Source organism: Falco naumanni, chromosome 12 (genome assembly GCF_017639655.2).
Source record: "Falco naumanni isolate bFalNau1 chromosome 12, bFalNau1.pat, whole genome shotgun sequence".
NCBI classification, from domain to species: domain Eukaryota; kingdom Metazoa; phylum Chordata; class Aves; order Falconiformes; family Falconidae; genus Falco; species Falco naumanni.
In genome coordinates this window covers 6,692,883-6,710,573 of record NC_054065.1, presented here as the reverse complement: position 1 = coordinate 6,710,573, position 17,691 = coordinate 6,692,883, and the positions used below count along the sequence as shown (strand labels likewise).

At 35.4% G+C, this 17,691-nt stretch overlaps 1 protein-coding gene across 1 annotated transcript in view; it reads right to left on the bottom strand.

Moving 5' to 3' along the window:
• LOC121096475 (SLX4 interacting protein) overlaps nt 1-17,691 on the bottom strand; it is a 78,977-nt gene that overhangs the window by 58,302 nt on the left and 2,984 nt on the right. The window contains exon 3 of the mRNA XM_040612433.1: nt 14,483-14,531. Coding sequence (XP_040468367.1) covers nt 14,483-14,509 — 27 coding nt within the window. The 5' untranslated portion in view covers nt 14,510-14,531. The remainder of the gene's footprint in view (nt 1-14,482; nt 14,532-17,691) is intronic.

Below are 17,691 nucleotides of genomic sequence, written 5' to 3'. Positions count from 1 at the left end.
TCTAAAAATATACAGATTAATACAGAAACACATAAATATTATACAGTACATATATATATGTATCGAAGAGGCCAAATGTTGTCAGTAGACATTGGAGGGGTAAAAAACCCTAAAATTATTAGGAACAGTTCTAAAGAAGCTGCTTTACTATACCGTAACATACAGCTAGAAGATGATCTGGTTCTGAAAAAAAAAATAATAATATTCTGTTCCAATTACCGTACTAAAATTCTTTGCACAAAACTCACAATTTAAGTGAAATGTTTAAAATCTTGGAAAAAAAACCCGTCATCAAGAATTTAGTTTTAACTAGCAGATAATGATCATTTGCTGCCTCCCTTTGTAATTTCTATTTATCATTTTTCCATCAAAGGAAATGAAGCTGAGCCAGACAGCTGAACAGGAATGATGAAACACATTCTCTTTGTTCTTATGCTGTTTGGGAGAATGGTATGTTTGGTTTTTACTGGGCAAAAGACTCATTCAAATTTTAGCACTTACCAAACATCTGGCCTGAGTGGTATTCAGTAATGGTAACAGAATTTAAGCAGCAAAGAGCATTTAAGTCTTAAAAATTAAAGGATAGTGACCTACCAACTGAAAGTTTTAGTAACCTCCTATAGTAATACTGACATATTTATTAAATATTTTATAATACTGACTTTAAAAATGCAGGTTTGCCTTTTAAGAGTTTCAGATAATAGCTTATTCTATAACCTGACTGTTCATAAAACTGAACTTCCTCCCAGTAATTTAGTTCATCTATATTGCAATTGTGTCTTTGAGATTTTTAAAGTGGCAGTCTTACAGATCAGTGTGCATTCTATACTATACTATTATTTTTCACTTGAATAAAATACTCATAGAAAACAAATACTTCAATTTGTACAAACTTACAAGAAAAGCTTAACATTCTAATTCGGTGCCCCTGAGATCACGGAATTAATTAATGGCAACCTTCTCAGGAGCAGTGGCAAGTTTTATTTAGTGGCTATACAGCCTACTAAGTAAACAAAAATATCCTTACCAAAGTTTGGTAGATGTGTCTATTAAGTTCTGAGGTTTGTTTGGGATTTTTTTGGTACCTGTAAATCCTCAAAGATATGCTGAATCTAAGTTCATAAATTCTTAATAAAGACCTTGAGAACAGACATCAAAGACACTATATAAAAACAAGTATTTATTGTTTGACTAGATATGATATCCATAAAAATGCTTCTATGCCTTTTTACTCTTACTAGCTCCATACTATAAATAAATGAAGAATAGTTATCAGAACTTGTAGTCTTCATAATTCTTTTTGAAGATATGGCACTCAAATAACATTGCACATGACCACTGCACTTGCAGTTCCTAATGGTAAAAAGAATGCTGAAAACGTGCATTAATTACAAAAAAATTTACACAAAACAAGAAATCCTAGGTGTGCTGAAGCCATGCCAAATCTCATGATAACAAAGGTCTGAAACAGATGTATGCTCCTGTCTCTTTAGCAAAATTAATGTCAAATAGTAGCTACAGAATCTTAAAGTATTGTACCTGTGCCTACTAACAATATATAAGAACAATATTTATGAAATTTATTGCTCCAATATTCCTCTAAAGAGCCCAAAGCCAGCTAGAAAAAAAAAATCCTTTGTTTTACTACAACCGGAGTGATGATGCAAAATAATTCTTTGATCTATTATCTATTTGAAAGTACTAAGCTAAATGCAGACAGCAATTGCTGACAAATCCCAGTAGTAAACAAACCAGTTTCACATTTTACATATTATCAAGAGGCTACAGAATTAATGGTTACAGCCAAAGAAATGTTGACACAGTTGCAGATTGAGCCTTAACATGCTGATCATGTTAAAATACTGCACAAGAAATATTTTTCCACTTTGTAAAAAGCCAGACTGTTTACATGCGTAAGTGGCTAGAGACCTTGTTGTCTGTGTGTGGTCTTAACATTTCAGTATCATAACCATGAATATAAAGAGAAGCAGCATGAAATAACCTATTATATTTACAATGAATGCCAGACTGCCAATATTAGAAGCGGTGAGATTTAAGTTTCTTAAAATGAGTACTATAACATATATATACCTCCATGTTCACCCCCTTTTATAAAGCAATTAATAAATTGAAACAAAGATTTTCCTAAAAGTAAACAGAGAACTCTTATTTCACAAAAGTTAATTTTTCTTCCCTTGAAAGTGTTTAGAAAGGAAAAGAATTTGGAAAAAAAAAAAATACAAGAAATTAAAAACAACAAACATTGCCATTCATTAAAACCCAAGACAATCTGCAATGATGGCAACTTCACTCATTCTTTTAGCATGTAAGATGTATGTAATTAATTTTTATTACAACTGTAACTACGATATCACAGCCCTAATACATGAGTGGATTAAATCTCCAATTTTAATTTTTAGCAAATTTTTGCCATAAATTGATGTTGCTGATTTACTTAGAAATCACTGGAATGTCTTCAAAACTACTGGTTATTGTTATTTTTTTATAATAAAACCCAAAGTCCTACACTGCTGTCATAGTTTACTGAGGAGGGCACTGTGAAACCATGAGGGGAAAGAAGATGCAAGCTATCTGCAACACACAGAGATCAATTAGTGGCTTTACTATTCACATACGTATCTAAAGACTGCCACAGCTAAAGGGTATCAAAACTGTCCCATCTTCCCACACTATGCCTAGTAATAAAACATGCAATTTTAAAAGTCAAATATGCAGTATAAAAATATTTTCTTCAATCACTCCATCCAAGAATTCTCAATATTTTTCACACTAATTGGGATTTCTTCTCACAGCCAGCAATAAAAAGCAGAGGCCAGCATCTATCTGTGAACCCCACTTCCATGGCTGAAATTTCTATGGTCAAATTGAGAAAAAAAAAAAGACAGATAGAAAGTAAAGTTTGTTATGAGGAATGTTGAGTGTAAAAAGATCAGAGACAGGTTTCTGGTTCTATTTGCCTCCTCCCCCGTTCATTTGCATATGGAAAGCAAGGCTCTGCAAAACATTTCTTCACGAAAATTACAGGATTAAAATTAGAAGGAAAACTCAGATATAATGGATTAACACAATTAACACTGTGGGACCATTCTAATTCCATTTGGGACACACATACCTCATGAGGTTGTGTTTCTGTTCCCTAAGTCTTTAAGAAAAATAAACATGCCACCAAAAGTCTACTTCCCAAATTAGAGACATGATCAAGAAGTCATTGGAAAAGAAATATATATGAAGGGTAATTCACTATAAAAACAAACAGTAAATGACCCTTGGAAGGGGTTCTTCTGAGTTTCCTCTAAGGAAACAGTAAGGCTCTAACTAGACAGAACTGAAATGACCTAATGCCGCTTTCCATTTCTCTGTCTTTTAAAGAGGGGGACTAGTTAGCTGAACACACCGGAGAGGTAAAAACCACGCAGCATGTCTCGCTCCCACATCAGGCTGCAAGCTGGGTGAAGCCTGGGCCACAGGCCAAGGGCCACCCCTCCCCTGCGGGAGCTGCTGCCTGAGCCCAGCCTGGTGCTGGAGCCTCCCCCTGCACTGGTAGGGTCCCCCACCACCACTAGCACCACCTCATCGATGTGCCCACTGCTTTCATATCACTGGCCTCCTAGACCAAACTTCATCTTGCAAAGGCAGAATACAAGAATGGTATCCCACCATGACTGGACTCTTTTAACAGAGAGTTTAGGGGTTTGCTGGTTGTTTTTCTGGGGTTTTTTTAGTTAAATAAAGCTTTATGCCATGCATTTCTTCAGCGTGGAGTTACTTGTAAGCATTTGGCTTTTGCTGTAGTCCAGAAACATTAATGGAATGGTTGAAGACAGCTGCAAACAACAAAGTAAGGCCTGAGAATTTATTTTTTTATAATGCCAGATTGTAGAAGCTTCCTACAGAAGTCACTGAGGGAAACTCCAGAATACACAAGTATTCGGTGACAGATTTTCTTTCTGTTTAGGTAGCAGTATAACCATTCCAATCTCATTACCTGCTCACATACAGAACATCTGTTCTTTAGAATATTAATGGGACATTATTACATTTTCATGCTTATAATATGCAATTTAAGAAGTTAAACATACACCCCTGCTATTCAACAACAGTTACACAGGTGAAAGCTTATCCCAAAGCTGCACCCCCCAGAGGACCCTGACCTTCCACAGCCTGCTCCGCATCCCTGTCACTTTTCACTTTACTCCCTTTCCCTAGTTCCACCCAATTTGTAAGTCTCTGTAAGGTGCTGCTACAAACACGAAAATAAAAGCAAAGGAGGTCTTCACTGCTGAGAATAAGTTCTCAACAGAATAGAATTTTTATAGTATTTTCACTTTGTGGAGAAGCCTGGAATCCTCACCTTAGTTACATGGGAACCTCCATCACACAGCCCACAACAGAACTACCATTTGAAAGAAACCTTGCTGGTTTCCACCTCACTAGTAAGATAACAGACAGCATTACATTTAAACTACATATAGATTTTAACACATTTGGACTAATATCTCACTACTTTACCATTTAAACATGGAATATACTAACTTTTTGAAGAGATCCAAACTATTACTGAAAAGACAAGGGAACTGTTCTAAACATCTTGATGATCACTGAACTGCTTTGCAGATGGCCAAATTAGAGAAATACATACACCACTTGCTGACGAAGGTCTAACCACTAAATCTGCATAGCAATCCAAAGATTAAAGAAGTAGTATTTCAAAATCAAGTACCAACATGACGACAGCCAGCAGCAGAGAAGATTTTGATTTGGGCATTACTATAAAGCAGATGTTCACAGTGAATGAGCTTACCTTCTTAACTACCATTATGTTGCTTATTCTGAAACTACCATTTGAATCAATGTAAAGTCCCTAGTATCTAGGTAGATGAAGTCAGGTGTTAAGGACACAAGCAAAGAAATATTTTCCTTAATTTTGTCTTTTAAGACTTTTAAGAAGCCTTTTTACGTCACCTCTAAACGCCACCCTGTGTTTTCACCAATAAAAGCAAAATAAAATACTTGGTTCCATTTCCTGAAAGATGCATAAATTGACATACAAAGATTTAAAACTAATGACAAATTTTAACAATTTTCTGAAGGTATCTATAAACCAATGTTATTCTTTTATTCCAAATCCTCCTGTAAGATTTTTCTCTGCTGGGACGCTCATGGCAGCCAATGATGATTAAATCACCAGTCACTGCTCTTCGGTATTTTTTATTATCCTACAAACACTCTGGACTCAGTACTTGTTTGAGGTGATAATATGTTTTTGTTTGATTGCTTTTTTTTAAATCATGGGCTTCATTTTCAACTTTTGATGTGTCACACTTACTCATCTTTTAAATTGTTTGCAAATTCCCTAAGACACAGACTGCAACTATGTAACAGTTTAACATCCAGCAAAGTAAGAACCAGAGACCTACAGACTACCACAAAGGGAATAACTCTTTATAAGCTTGTTTTCCACTACTGAAGATTACCTTATTATGACAAGGCAACGCACTATGGCAGTGGTACTTATATTACTCTCCTTCCTATTTTTATTCTACAGAAATGTCAAAATAAAGAACGCAGAGTTATGTACTGCATGATCCTACCAACTGTCAAATCCTAGGATCTTGGCATTGAGCAGACCCTCCTTAATGGCCCAAAACTCAGCTCTTTCCCAGCTCTTTAGTTCAGCAAATATTTTATGTTCAGAGCTACACACTTCTCTTCTATCAGCCTTTATCTGTATGATACAAAGCAGGATAAACCATGACCATGTATATTTGGTTAATTATGAGTGCTATTAAATCACTAGTATATTCAATGAACAAAGACAGCCCTCTAAGTTTAAAATAGGAGAATATTGGCTTGAACTTTAAAGGCTGTACTTAACTGTATCTTATATAAACTATTGTTTCACCAGTTGAGTGGTGTCAGATATGCCAGGCACCTTACTACTTCCTGGAAACTCAAAAGGGCCTTGCAAAGAGGACCCTGCATGTGGAATAGAGCTTAGTTTAGTTATTTTACAGGTTTTTAGAGTAAAATGAGGATAGAGGTCTTGAAGTACCTTTACAGATATCCTCAAATCTCAGTCATCAACAATACGAAAACGCTGAGAAAACGTTCTGTTGGTATGTCACATTTTTTCATGTGAAAACCACTACATCATTTTTTCTTACCTCTGTTCTTTCCCTCATTCTCCCTCAAGACTAACAACTATTCTTCAATGAGCATTTGATGAAACATCTTTACAGTGATCCTCCACTTGAATGCTATTTCATATGTACATGGTAGGTTACACAAAAAAAGGAATAAAATCTTTTGTTTTGCTGAAGCTTGTAGATTTGGGATATCACGCAAGGAGGTTCTGTCTGTAAAATGTACAGACAGCAGAAAGAGCAAAGCCTCAATGAAGCTACAAAACCAAGAAAGGTGACACTTGCTTGTAAGGCTTCATAAACAGACCATAATTCCCTAGCAAAGTGTACATAGCCAACAGGAAGAGACCATCCTGAAGAACTCAAATCACTGAAGTTAAGATTCTGGTTCAAAACCATCTGCACATGATCTAGACCACAAACGACTTTTTCCCCACTTTCCCAAGAGAAAATCTCTCACCAACAAATACTGTTTTGTAGTAAGAAGGCAGAGTTGTCTTTTGTGTAGGCTGCATTAAAAATACCGCGTTCTATGAAGCAGGGAAACAAAAAGTAGGTTAGCTTAATACGCAAAGGTACAGACACCATGGCTTGGCAAGACCTATCTTCATTTACCAATTGTCTGTATGACTAAAGGAACCTTTACAGCAAACCTAGGGGTTTTTCATTATGTAAAAGTGGTTATTCTTTCTGTTCATTCAGTATCACACAAAGACAAAAGTAGATTCTGTTATAAAACAGAAGGATAGAACAACATACTACAGGAGAAGGGCTAGGATACAGATAAACTCTACAGAACTTGCCTTCTATAGTAGGAGTTCTTTTGTCAATTCAGATACCATTTCACTCCATAGCATAGCTTGTTTTTCAAATGTGTTTCTGACATTATTACTACATTTCATTATTAAATCTGCAACTTTTTGCTTCTTCATTACTACCACTGCTTGTGGTAATGAAAATGGCGAAGAGATTCATGGGAAAAAACCACCACCACACAAACAAGCTATTATTTCCCCATATATAATTTGTTGGCATCATTTGTATGACTGATACTTTAGCATTTAAGAAATTTATCTCGCTCCCACCTTCTTTTCTTAGTATCTGAAGTTAACATTCAATTTGGTCAGACCATTCTTTCTCAAACTAGATGGGCCCCAGGTTTTAGTACAGAATAAATACATAACTTTTATCACTTAAGTCTGAAATGAGTCAGCTGGAAAATAAATCGAAAAAAACCCAGAAATGGAGATATAACTACAAAAGTGTAGGAATCTGCATGTTAAATTTTAAAGCATGAATTTTTATTAGTCAAAATCTGTTTAAAAAGAAAGAGAAAAATCAAAGTTTTCTAATGATCATTATCCATTCTAGCAAAATTTTTAGTCATACACATTCAAAATCAATTCATATTTTAATTTTCTTACGCATGGTGTCTCACAGCATTTCAAGTTAGAAATATTTCCAGTTACCACAGGGAAACTAGTGTAAGGCAAAAATCACCGAACTCCTGAACACATAAGCGTGAATGAGCCATCCCACACTACCCTACACATTCAATTACTTGTTGACAACCTTTTTCTGCTTCGTAATACAGAATCATACACACCTAAAGTCTAATTTAATGGGTTTTTTCATAGTTCTATTTTCACTTTATCCATCTTTTCACAGTCCCTGGGTAATCACAAGTTGGCAACACAGGGAGTTTCATTTTACTCTTTTCAAATTGGAATTTGTTTTTGGATTTATGTTTTATTATTTGGCTGTATCACTTTCCAGTATTTCTCCAATCTAACTTCTTTATAGACAAACAGACTACATTTAAAAAAGACAGATAAACTGAACTGAGGAGGGCTGTTCATAAAATAAATTAGTATGTCCTTAGTTAGGTACAGTGTGCTACCAATATACTCCTACAGGCTCTGAACCAAAGCCCACTGACTTCAGTGAGGTTTGGGTCAGATCCACTGTAAAAAGAACTTAATTCAGTAATGGTAAATGAATTCTAAAATGTATAATCTGATTAGAAAACACTCCAAATAACACTTCAAAAAATGCTGGCAACTTCTTCATAGCTCACACAGATTTTAGTTCCTTAAACTATTATTAAAAAAGTCTGGAATTTATAGTTTTTGCCAACCACATTGTCACAGCTTAATTGAGCAGCTGTCAACTGTTAGAAAATAACTGCATCGTCATCCCTTTTAGAATAACTAGTGTGGGAAGTGAAACACATGGGATCTAAAGTATCTGGAGTCATGGTAATGAATCTGTTTTCATCAGGTGACCATGAGTCATCATTTTATCAGCAGTTTAAAGGGTTTTCACAATAGCTGAGCGTCATCAATGCTTAGCAATGACTGCAGCAGAGAACTGAAATAGGGTGCCATGTCCTGTGGTACCATTTAAAGTCTGGCTATTGAGTCAAGAAAAATACTGCAGAGTCACAGCTGAATCAGAGCTGCAGGGAACACAAAATGTCCAGAAACAAAGCTTTTATTTAAGAATTGAAACTAAGCAATAATTTTGCTTTTAAAAATAGACTCCTTTTAAGGAAGTTGTGATCTACATGGTTGAAACATAAGGAAAAAATAAAAATACGCTGTCAGTCTCTTCTCCCAGTCCACTTCCTACAGTCTCTCTTCTCCATAGTCCAGTCAGAACACTTATGTATCAAATCCTCAGATAACCTCCACATACTGGAATCCATTTATGTTGTCCAGAGTGGGGAGAGGCCACGTGAATAATTAAAAAATATTTTATATTAAATTTTCATGATACTAACATCAAAAGCAAAGACTGCATCTTGAAATTGTTTGTACACAGCATTACCAGGTACTGCATGAAACATGGATCCCTTGACCTCCCAGCCTACTAACCTCCATCTGAACTCACTGGAAAGAATCGAAGTATTTCACCTACAGTGCAAGCTGAAGCCTCTCCCAGGACCTAAAGACGTTTAGTGACCCCATGCAGCATCTCTGCTAATCCCTGATGCTTTGTTGGACTCGGAGACTGAAGTCTGCATATAAGCTTCCCATCCCTTCTTCCTTCGCTGCTGGACTCAGGGGTCAAGCAGGCAGTACCACCAAGATCTCTAAGGAGCAGAAGAGTAGAGGTGTAAAATATGGTAGCACTGGTCAGAAGTAAAGCCTACAGCAAATATTACAGAGATTACATCTTTGAATTAATTACATCTTAAAAAAAAATCAGTACCACTTGATATGGTGTTTATTTAGGATCCCATATCACTGCCACAATAGTATAGTGCTCACAATTACCAAAAGCCTAATTTTCTGGCACAATTGGTACCTTTAAAACTAACCAGATTTATGTGAATTACCAAAAAAAGTAATGCAAGTTCAACTACCCTTTTATTCCTTATTTGAAGTGATCTCCGTGAAAGCAGCGTTTCCACTATTGATGTTTACCCCTCTGGCTTCCTATTCCTTTCTCCTTCTGCTAACACTTTAATCTCTCAACTCTTCATCCACTCATCATTTCCCTAGGCTTGAAAATTAATCCTCTGAGGTCAGTCAGGAAACTTCCATTGACTCCAGAAGGTTCAGAATTAGATCGCACACTTAATTTTCCTCCCCTTTCTACTTCCCAACTTCCTGGTTTCTTTCTTCTGGGATTTATTTACTCATCACTTCAGTTATTCCATATCTGGTCCCATGAAATTGAGAATTAAATGCAGAATTAAGAAAACTAAATAGATGCCCCTCTATCCACCGTTTTTCTATTTCCTATCTTACACCATATTGTCCCCTGCCACCCAGTCCCTTTTTATGTTCTTCTTTAAGACTTTTAAGCCCTTTTAGACAAGTATCATATTTTATGCATTTATATAGAAATAAATATCACAGCCGAGTGAAGCATATGATGCTATTTGATGGTAAAAATTCCAACCAACCTGTATTTATAGTTATTCTGAGCAATGCCACTTTAGAACTCCATCTCTAGAAAACCACTGTTTAATGGTTAATACAACTATTTCTTAATTTTTGAAGACCCAAAAAGTAAACATATGAACCTACAGAACATGTAAAATTCAACAACCTTTAATCAGTTTGGAGAACACCAGTACCTTACTTTGAAGATTTAGAATACTTTTACAAATTCCATCTAATTGCAGAAAACCTAATTATAGCACATTTCTATTGAAACATAAGTTGAGTACTCCAGGTACAAGAATTTCCTATACAAATGTCTTAGTTTTGCAATGGGGAAAAGAAATGGGCATGAGAAAATACTGTATTTATTATTAATCTTAACAAAGCACTCTAAAAAAACCTAGTACTGAAACTAGAAATGTGCATGCTAACAAGTTCAAAACTATGTATGTAAGAAAAGAATCTGTAGTATCAGTCTAGTAACTCTGAGCAGTCACAACACGCAAAAAAATTTTAAACACAAATAGTATTCCTTATTCTTGCTCTCCACTTGAGAGCACGGCATTCATGTATCTATAGTCTTAACATAGCAGTAAAATGCATTTACTATCCTCCATTACTCATTATACAGGAGAGAAAATAAATAAGATTAGAAAACCTACATCTCCCTAGCTTTTTTCACTCCAAACAACTCACAAGAAGCAAACATACCACTTTCTCACTGGGCAAAATATATACAGAAATATTGATCAGCTAATTCAATGGACATACTTCAGAGGAATGAGAACTTTAATCTCTCCATCCCACCTAGACGTCACCTAAGAATCATCCAAACAGACACATTCAATACAGAAATCTTTGTTGAGATACTATCACTGTATTACCTTTCAACTGGTAGCTAAAAAAAAAAAAAAACAAAACGCCAGCGATATGGTGAAGTGTAGCATTAGAAATCTATTAACATATTTAAACACACAGGGAAATATCAGAAAAAGCCTCTTCAAATTAAACTACTCACTTTCTTATTCCAGACCAAACACAACAATACTACATAGCTGTGAACAGACCCTAAAACTACCTGTACAGTACATCCTAGTGTATTGTCTGATGGAAAGATATCTTTCCATTTCCTTCTGCCTACTGTTAGGGCCTATAATCAACATTCTTTCTACCCGCACTCTCTTTCATCCAGTACTTCTATGACACAGATGTTAAGATGCCTTTTAGTTATAAATCAGTATCTTAATGGTTACATTAAGATACATCAACATAACAAAGGAAACATACAAAAGCAAAACAAAGGGGGAAATTGACCACATTACAGTCACACTGTCATTTTTCTGTCCAATCATTTCCAGTACTTCCATCTTTGTGCCCAATATAAAACAGAAAAACGTGTTCACTGTTTCAAAGGAACTTGCAATTTAAAGCAAGCAAAAAGTTTGAAGTAGGAATAACCAAAAAGTTTCATATACACTTCCAGCAGGCCGTATTTTAAATTGATAACAAGGAACACTGCTGAAAATCTGACTGCAAAGTATGCTGGCTGACCAGAACGAACACCGAAACTATAGTTATCTTAATCTATGTGCTAGCAAAGACCTACAAATCTGAGACAGAACAGAGCTCTTAATTTTTCAAAGTAGGAAATGGCAAAGTAAAAAAAGCTTCCCTTTGAGTTGAGCTATTTAAGTTGTTCAATTCAATATAAGACAATTCAAGTCTTCAGTGTTTGGCAAATGAATGAATTGCAGAAAACCGTAAATTAGATTTTTCTATTACAGCCATAAAAAATACTAAATTTAGCTCTGCAGTTTGGCATGAATAAAGTCAATTTACACAATTCTGGAAGAGCAATTCTTTCTAGCTTGTCCAAAATTTTAAACAAGGCCCTAGTGATGCTATTTTTCAAATCCATACAGAGTTCATGATTTTGCTTTAAGCCTCACCAATTAAAGTTAAGATTTATATCTCAGAACAGCAGTAAAATATTTTAGCAACACACAGAGAAAACTTAATTCAATTTGTATGGGTTTTTTTCCAGATTTGGGGGTATTTTACCATGCAATGCTTTATGCAGCATCAGTATTTCCTGAAATTGAAAATTGCCAATCAAATTAACTTGCATAAAATATTATCTATTGCACATCACAACACTATAGCATCCAGCCACTTGGCAAGTGAAGAAAGCATGTTTAGGACCTAACTGTAGGTTTTTGTATTAAGGTTTAAAGCTATTTTACTGCATCAATTATTTTATTTCAATCGCTGTTAATTGCCCATAAAACCAAGTGTAGGATCACCTTTCAAAAATAAGGAAACTACTCCCTCTACTGAAAAAACTGAGCATTACACTGGAGGTACAGAGACTCTCACATCAAATACATGTTGTTAAGAAGCAAAGCCATTAAACACATTATAGGTGTTTTCCTCTTAATTACGCCCCAGTCAGCTAAGACTTGAACGACTGATAAGCTGTACTTTTCGCTATCTTACCAAAAAGATTAAAATACACATGCTCGCAAAATCAAAAAAACTTAAAAGTAGACAATACAGAAAACAAAGCATGAACTAAACAGACTGTAAAATACCCCTATTTCAAACACAAGGAACCTGTAAGTAAGAATATAGTATTTTCTATACTCCCCCTGCAGAAAGGTGTGAGAATATTTTCTGCCTTTTAACGAAGAATCTTAGGCACAGGGATCTTTCTTGAAAAATTTATGTGAAAGTTGAACAGTCCTGAAAAAAGGTAATATTCACACACAAAATCCCCAGTCTAATAAGTGTTAGCATCTGTGCACAAAGTGAATTTCAATCAGCTTTTCACATATTTACATTATATATTTGACACATTTCAGTCAAGGCAAAGTTAATTTTCAGCATTCAGCAGATGCAAAAATGTATCCTCATTTCTCAAATACTATCACAAAGAAAATATCTCATTGGCACTCTCAGAAGTTCTGTCTGAGCATGTGTTTGTATGTAAGGAATAGCACAATGAGAACCGATCCATTTGCTCAGATACTCAGTGATGTTGAACTAATTAGTGATTGCCAGGGTACATTCTGAATACCAGTACAGTGTCTACGCTGAATCAGCAAGCTGTAATAATGCAGGTCAGTAATCAAACATCTTCAGGCTTCTTATCTAGCGAAGATGTTTCAACTCACACCAATTGTTTTCTTGGGTGCTTACACTAATATTGATGATATCGAGAGTTCTCAGCTGAGAAAAACAATGCCTTCAGGCTCAGCCCCTATTGTTACCCATATCGGTGACATACAGACTCAGCGTATCAACTAAAATATACTCAAAATTAAAGAAATTTCTCCTAACTCCTGTATCAATTCAGAAGCAGTGAATAGTATAGACATTATACTGGCAATTTAAGGTTTACAATCATGTTAAACATTAAAAAGATTAAAGCAAACGTCCCACTAAATGACAGCATTTTTCCTTGGAAAAGAACACGTAACACACAAAAATTAAGCATTTGGTCTGCTTGTTGAACAGGTTGGTTACCCACAAAACCAAGCTTCAGCAGCTTCCACAGCCTGATCAGTCAGGAAGGTTTTTGTAGCTGCCCTCCAAATAACCCAAGCTTATCCTCAGAGGAAAATGTCTCCTCTGTTAAGAAAATTCCTGGAAAACACATTTTCCAAGAGAATAATACATTGTGCTAATCACTTCAAAATGTATGCATTACCTAAACTACACTAGACACAGAAACAAGACAGAAGGTCCAAAAGATGGGATTTCACAATTTTTACTGAACAAATAGTTTTACTTATTGATAAGCTGAAATAGTTATGGTAGAAGAATGAGGAAGTGCTATGTTTATTACAGAATGTTTTGAAAGGCATCGTTCTTTGGATATATAACCAAATGTCAGAGACTGCAAAATAAACTGCAATGGCATTTTACTGGATATAAGACAACTAATCCCTGAAAATGGGAAAAGCAGCAACAAAAGATGCAAATGAATCAAGTGATAAACAGTTAAAAAACATTGTTACGCCTTAATCCAGGAACTCTTAGATTATCTGGGAAGTACACAAAGAATATTACAAGATTACAGTAAGAGAAGAATCACGTATTTTAATCATAATAATAAATTTTATTTCAGGTAGAAAACACTTATCGAGAAACTATGCAATTTCTAATTTTAACTACACAACTAATCACTTTTAGTTATATGATTTTAATCTTCAGCTGACCTCAGACACACTCTCCTGTGATACGGCAGCTATTCAAGAAGTTTGCTTCCAAAGTGAGAGAAAAGCTGATACAAAATATGCTACTATGACCAGAAGCCTGAAGGATACACCTCATCACCATTAACTTTTAAAGTCAAGATACACACATTCTAAGTGGTATTACTTTTTTTTTTTTTTTTAATTAAAGCTATGACATTCTACTTACCTTAATGACAAATTTGTTGGATGCCATGACAGGTCAGTGGAAGCTGGTCCTACAAAAACATCAATTAAAAGTGATCAGCGCTAGAGAAAAACTTAGATCTCCATACCAACTGAAAAGCATTTCTAAAATCTATTACTCTTTTTTTTCATTACTACTGTTCTTCAAACTCCGTATTCTGCTTTAAGAAAACCAAGGCAAACTTTTATTTAAGGGATAATTACTTAGCTACCTGTGTTGGTTTCCTTTAGTGAACCTCATAACTGTTCAGGCACTTAACATCCAACACATGATATACAAAATTAGAATTATTTTTCAGACCAGTACCAAGACAGACAAACCCATATAATTTATCCTCAAAAAGCCTTTCAGAGAGCAGCAAACTAAGCTTGCCATATTCCTTTACTAGTCTCAACCACTGGTCTCTGTGTATATGGCCCCTAGCCTAGTTTCTCTTTCAAAATAACACCTTCACACGAAATCCCCTTGCATAACTTAAAGAAAGAAAGAATGAAGAGGGGAAAAAACCACACAAAATTAAAAAAGTAGTATTTTCAAGAAAAACCAACCTATGAAATAATATATGTTCCCATCAAGAGTCCTCACAACTCTCTACGTCAAGTTCATCCCTTCCTGTCTTGTGGATACTCCATTTCTACCTAGCTAGGGAGCTCACATCAGCCTGCACATATCAGTGGCCCTACAGAAATAATATCCTCCATATGCTCTCTTAACAGGGACTCAGTAACACTAAGCAACTTCCAAACTTTGCCTTTGGACCAAGCAGTAGTAAGCAGACTTCAGAACTGAAACACCCATTCACTACCTGCAGTTTTGGTAACCAGTAGTGTCAGAGACTGAACCAGTTCAAGAACAAAGCACAGCCAATATTTTTTTTTTTCAATAAGAAACTTATGGCTTCTAGTTCACCTAGCATGCATATATACACATAATGCATATTTACAATTTTAAACTACTACAGGCATAAAGCAATGTAACCTGAGCATTATTGTGGTTGCACAAAGGTGAAGCAAACTTTGGATGTCCTCTTTTCTTGCTTATCCCCAAAAGAATTTAGATTACTTGATTTAGGATATTGGGTGAAACATTTAGCTGCACAAACACTGATCTTGCCTCAGATCATTCCAAGTAACTCAGGAAGCATTAATTCATGCCAAAAGTTAAATGCACACTACCTTGTATGCAAAAAGAAACCTTCAATTAATTGCTAAGATTTCCATCACTCCATCCCCCTTAGAAGAACCTTGCATCATGCAAATGACTACAAGCTTCAAGTTGGCTTTCAAGCCAAACCACAAGTCTAGTCACCTTCCACATCAATTGCAGTTTTTAAACTTTTTTTTTCTCTCCAAACTGACAATTACCATTGTACCCCTAAAACTACTGAGGAAGTCCATCATTCTCCCCATAAATGGGAACTAAACATTCACTTGTCAAAAGGCAGAAAATTAGGTTAAATTCATTAAAATCTTTCCAGCTAACCCACAATGTTAGGATGCACAAGAGACATGGAATGGCCCTATAGTACCAAATTAGTATTTACAAAAACCCAAAAATAAAAAAAAATTGAGATACATTCTATTTTCACACAGGATAGGAACAATGGCAACAGGCAAGGACAAGACTTGGATTGGACAGAAAACCCAAGCAATACAGTTCAAGCTTCAAAATCAAGAGGAAAAAACAAGTGTCAGCAGCTACTGCCTGCAGTAGACGAACTGCAACAGAAACTGCACTGAGAATACAGCTGCCTTTTACACTCTAAAATATCTTAAAGGACTAGTCTCTTAATAAGATGTAGAAATCCAGTCAATTTTGTAGAAGTCGGTATAGGAAAACAATAAGAATGCAGGAAGACATACTCATTTCTCATTGCATACTTCCAGTTAATGTAAAGTACTGCAACAGAGCTGTCAAAATTTCAGGATACAACTCAAGTTGGTGATAACGTGTCTCTGTCAGGCACTACACTTACACATTTCAAAATGCAGTCATTATCCTTATTTAACTTCAAAAAAGTGCAAAACGAGATAAAGACCCACGTAGCATAACACAGGTAATTTTGATGTTAAGATTCAACAGTAATCATATTTAACTAACAAACACTTCTATGTAGTGCTTCTATTCCAAATATCCAAATGCTGAAACCCAAGACCGCAAAACAACTATGAGAAAACGTGTAAGTAACAAGGGCACAATTCCATATACTGGCTCAAGGAAACCCCCAAATTACTTCAATTTTTTTTTTTCCTATATATCATATCAATATCCAAGCAGTAGGGAACGGAAACAGTAAAAGAATAATAAAGAGAGAGAAGTAAAATGGTTGTTACTGTAACCAGGTTAAAATGAGTTTGAACTAAAAACAATTCTGCAAGTAACTAACTACTGAAAATAAACTTTAATACAGTTAATAAAGTTTGTTCTGAAAAAGCTCAAAGTTAGACTTTTATCAGCTGCAAGTAAGCAGAAAACTACATAGAGCAAACCCAATTTGCAAGTAACAGTCATGCAGACAGAAGCTGGAATATCATGCCTTGTATTACACGACACAGCCCTATAAACTTTTTTATTTTATCAAGAGTAAATTCTGTCAACTTTACCGACAGCAAATGTAAGGAACAGCGCTCTGAACCACTTGAGACATCATACTTCAATTCAGTCAAGCAGTAAGGCGCTACTCTATAGAAGTAAACATAGTACAACTATAAGAACCACCTTAGTAGAAGATAAAACTCGGAAATTCTTGGAACAGCAGCTGCTAGTACTCGGTCAGGAGAGACACTAATGGGAAATGGCAGCTACCAAGTGAAAATCAACTGCATTTCATAGTTCCTTATAACTGTGTACAAGATTGTATTCTCAGTGTTCAAGAACTCCAAGGAAGGACTACCCAGGCCATCATGCAAAACCAAAAAGCAAATACTAAGATATATCACAACCTTTTCACAACACACAAAACCTGGGCACATAAAACTCATCAGATTCTCTTAATGAAAAAAAAAAAAAAAAAAAAAAAAGACAAGGTCTCAGCAGCATTTCAGAACTGGGGTTTTAATATTAATGAAAGGATAGTATCTAGAGCTTTACTGATGATCCCTACCTCCTCCCCCCAAGCAAAATAATATCAAAAATAGGAGAAACAGTAGGCAAGAAACAGCAAAAAGTAGGACAGTTAAATGCTCTAGTCT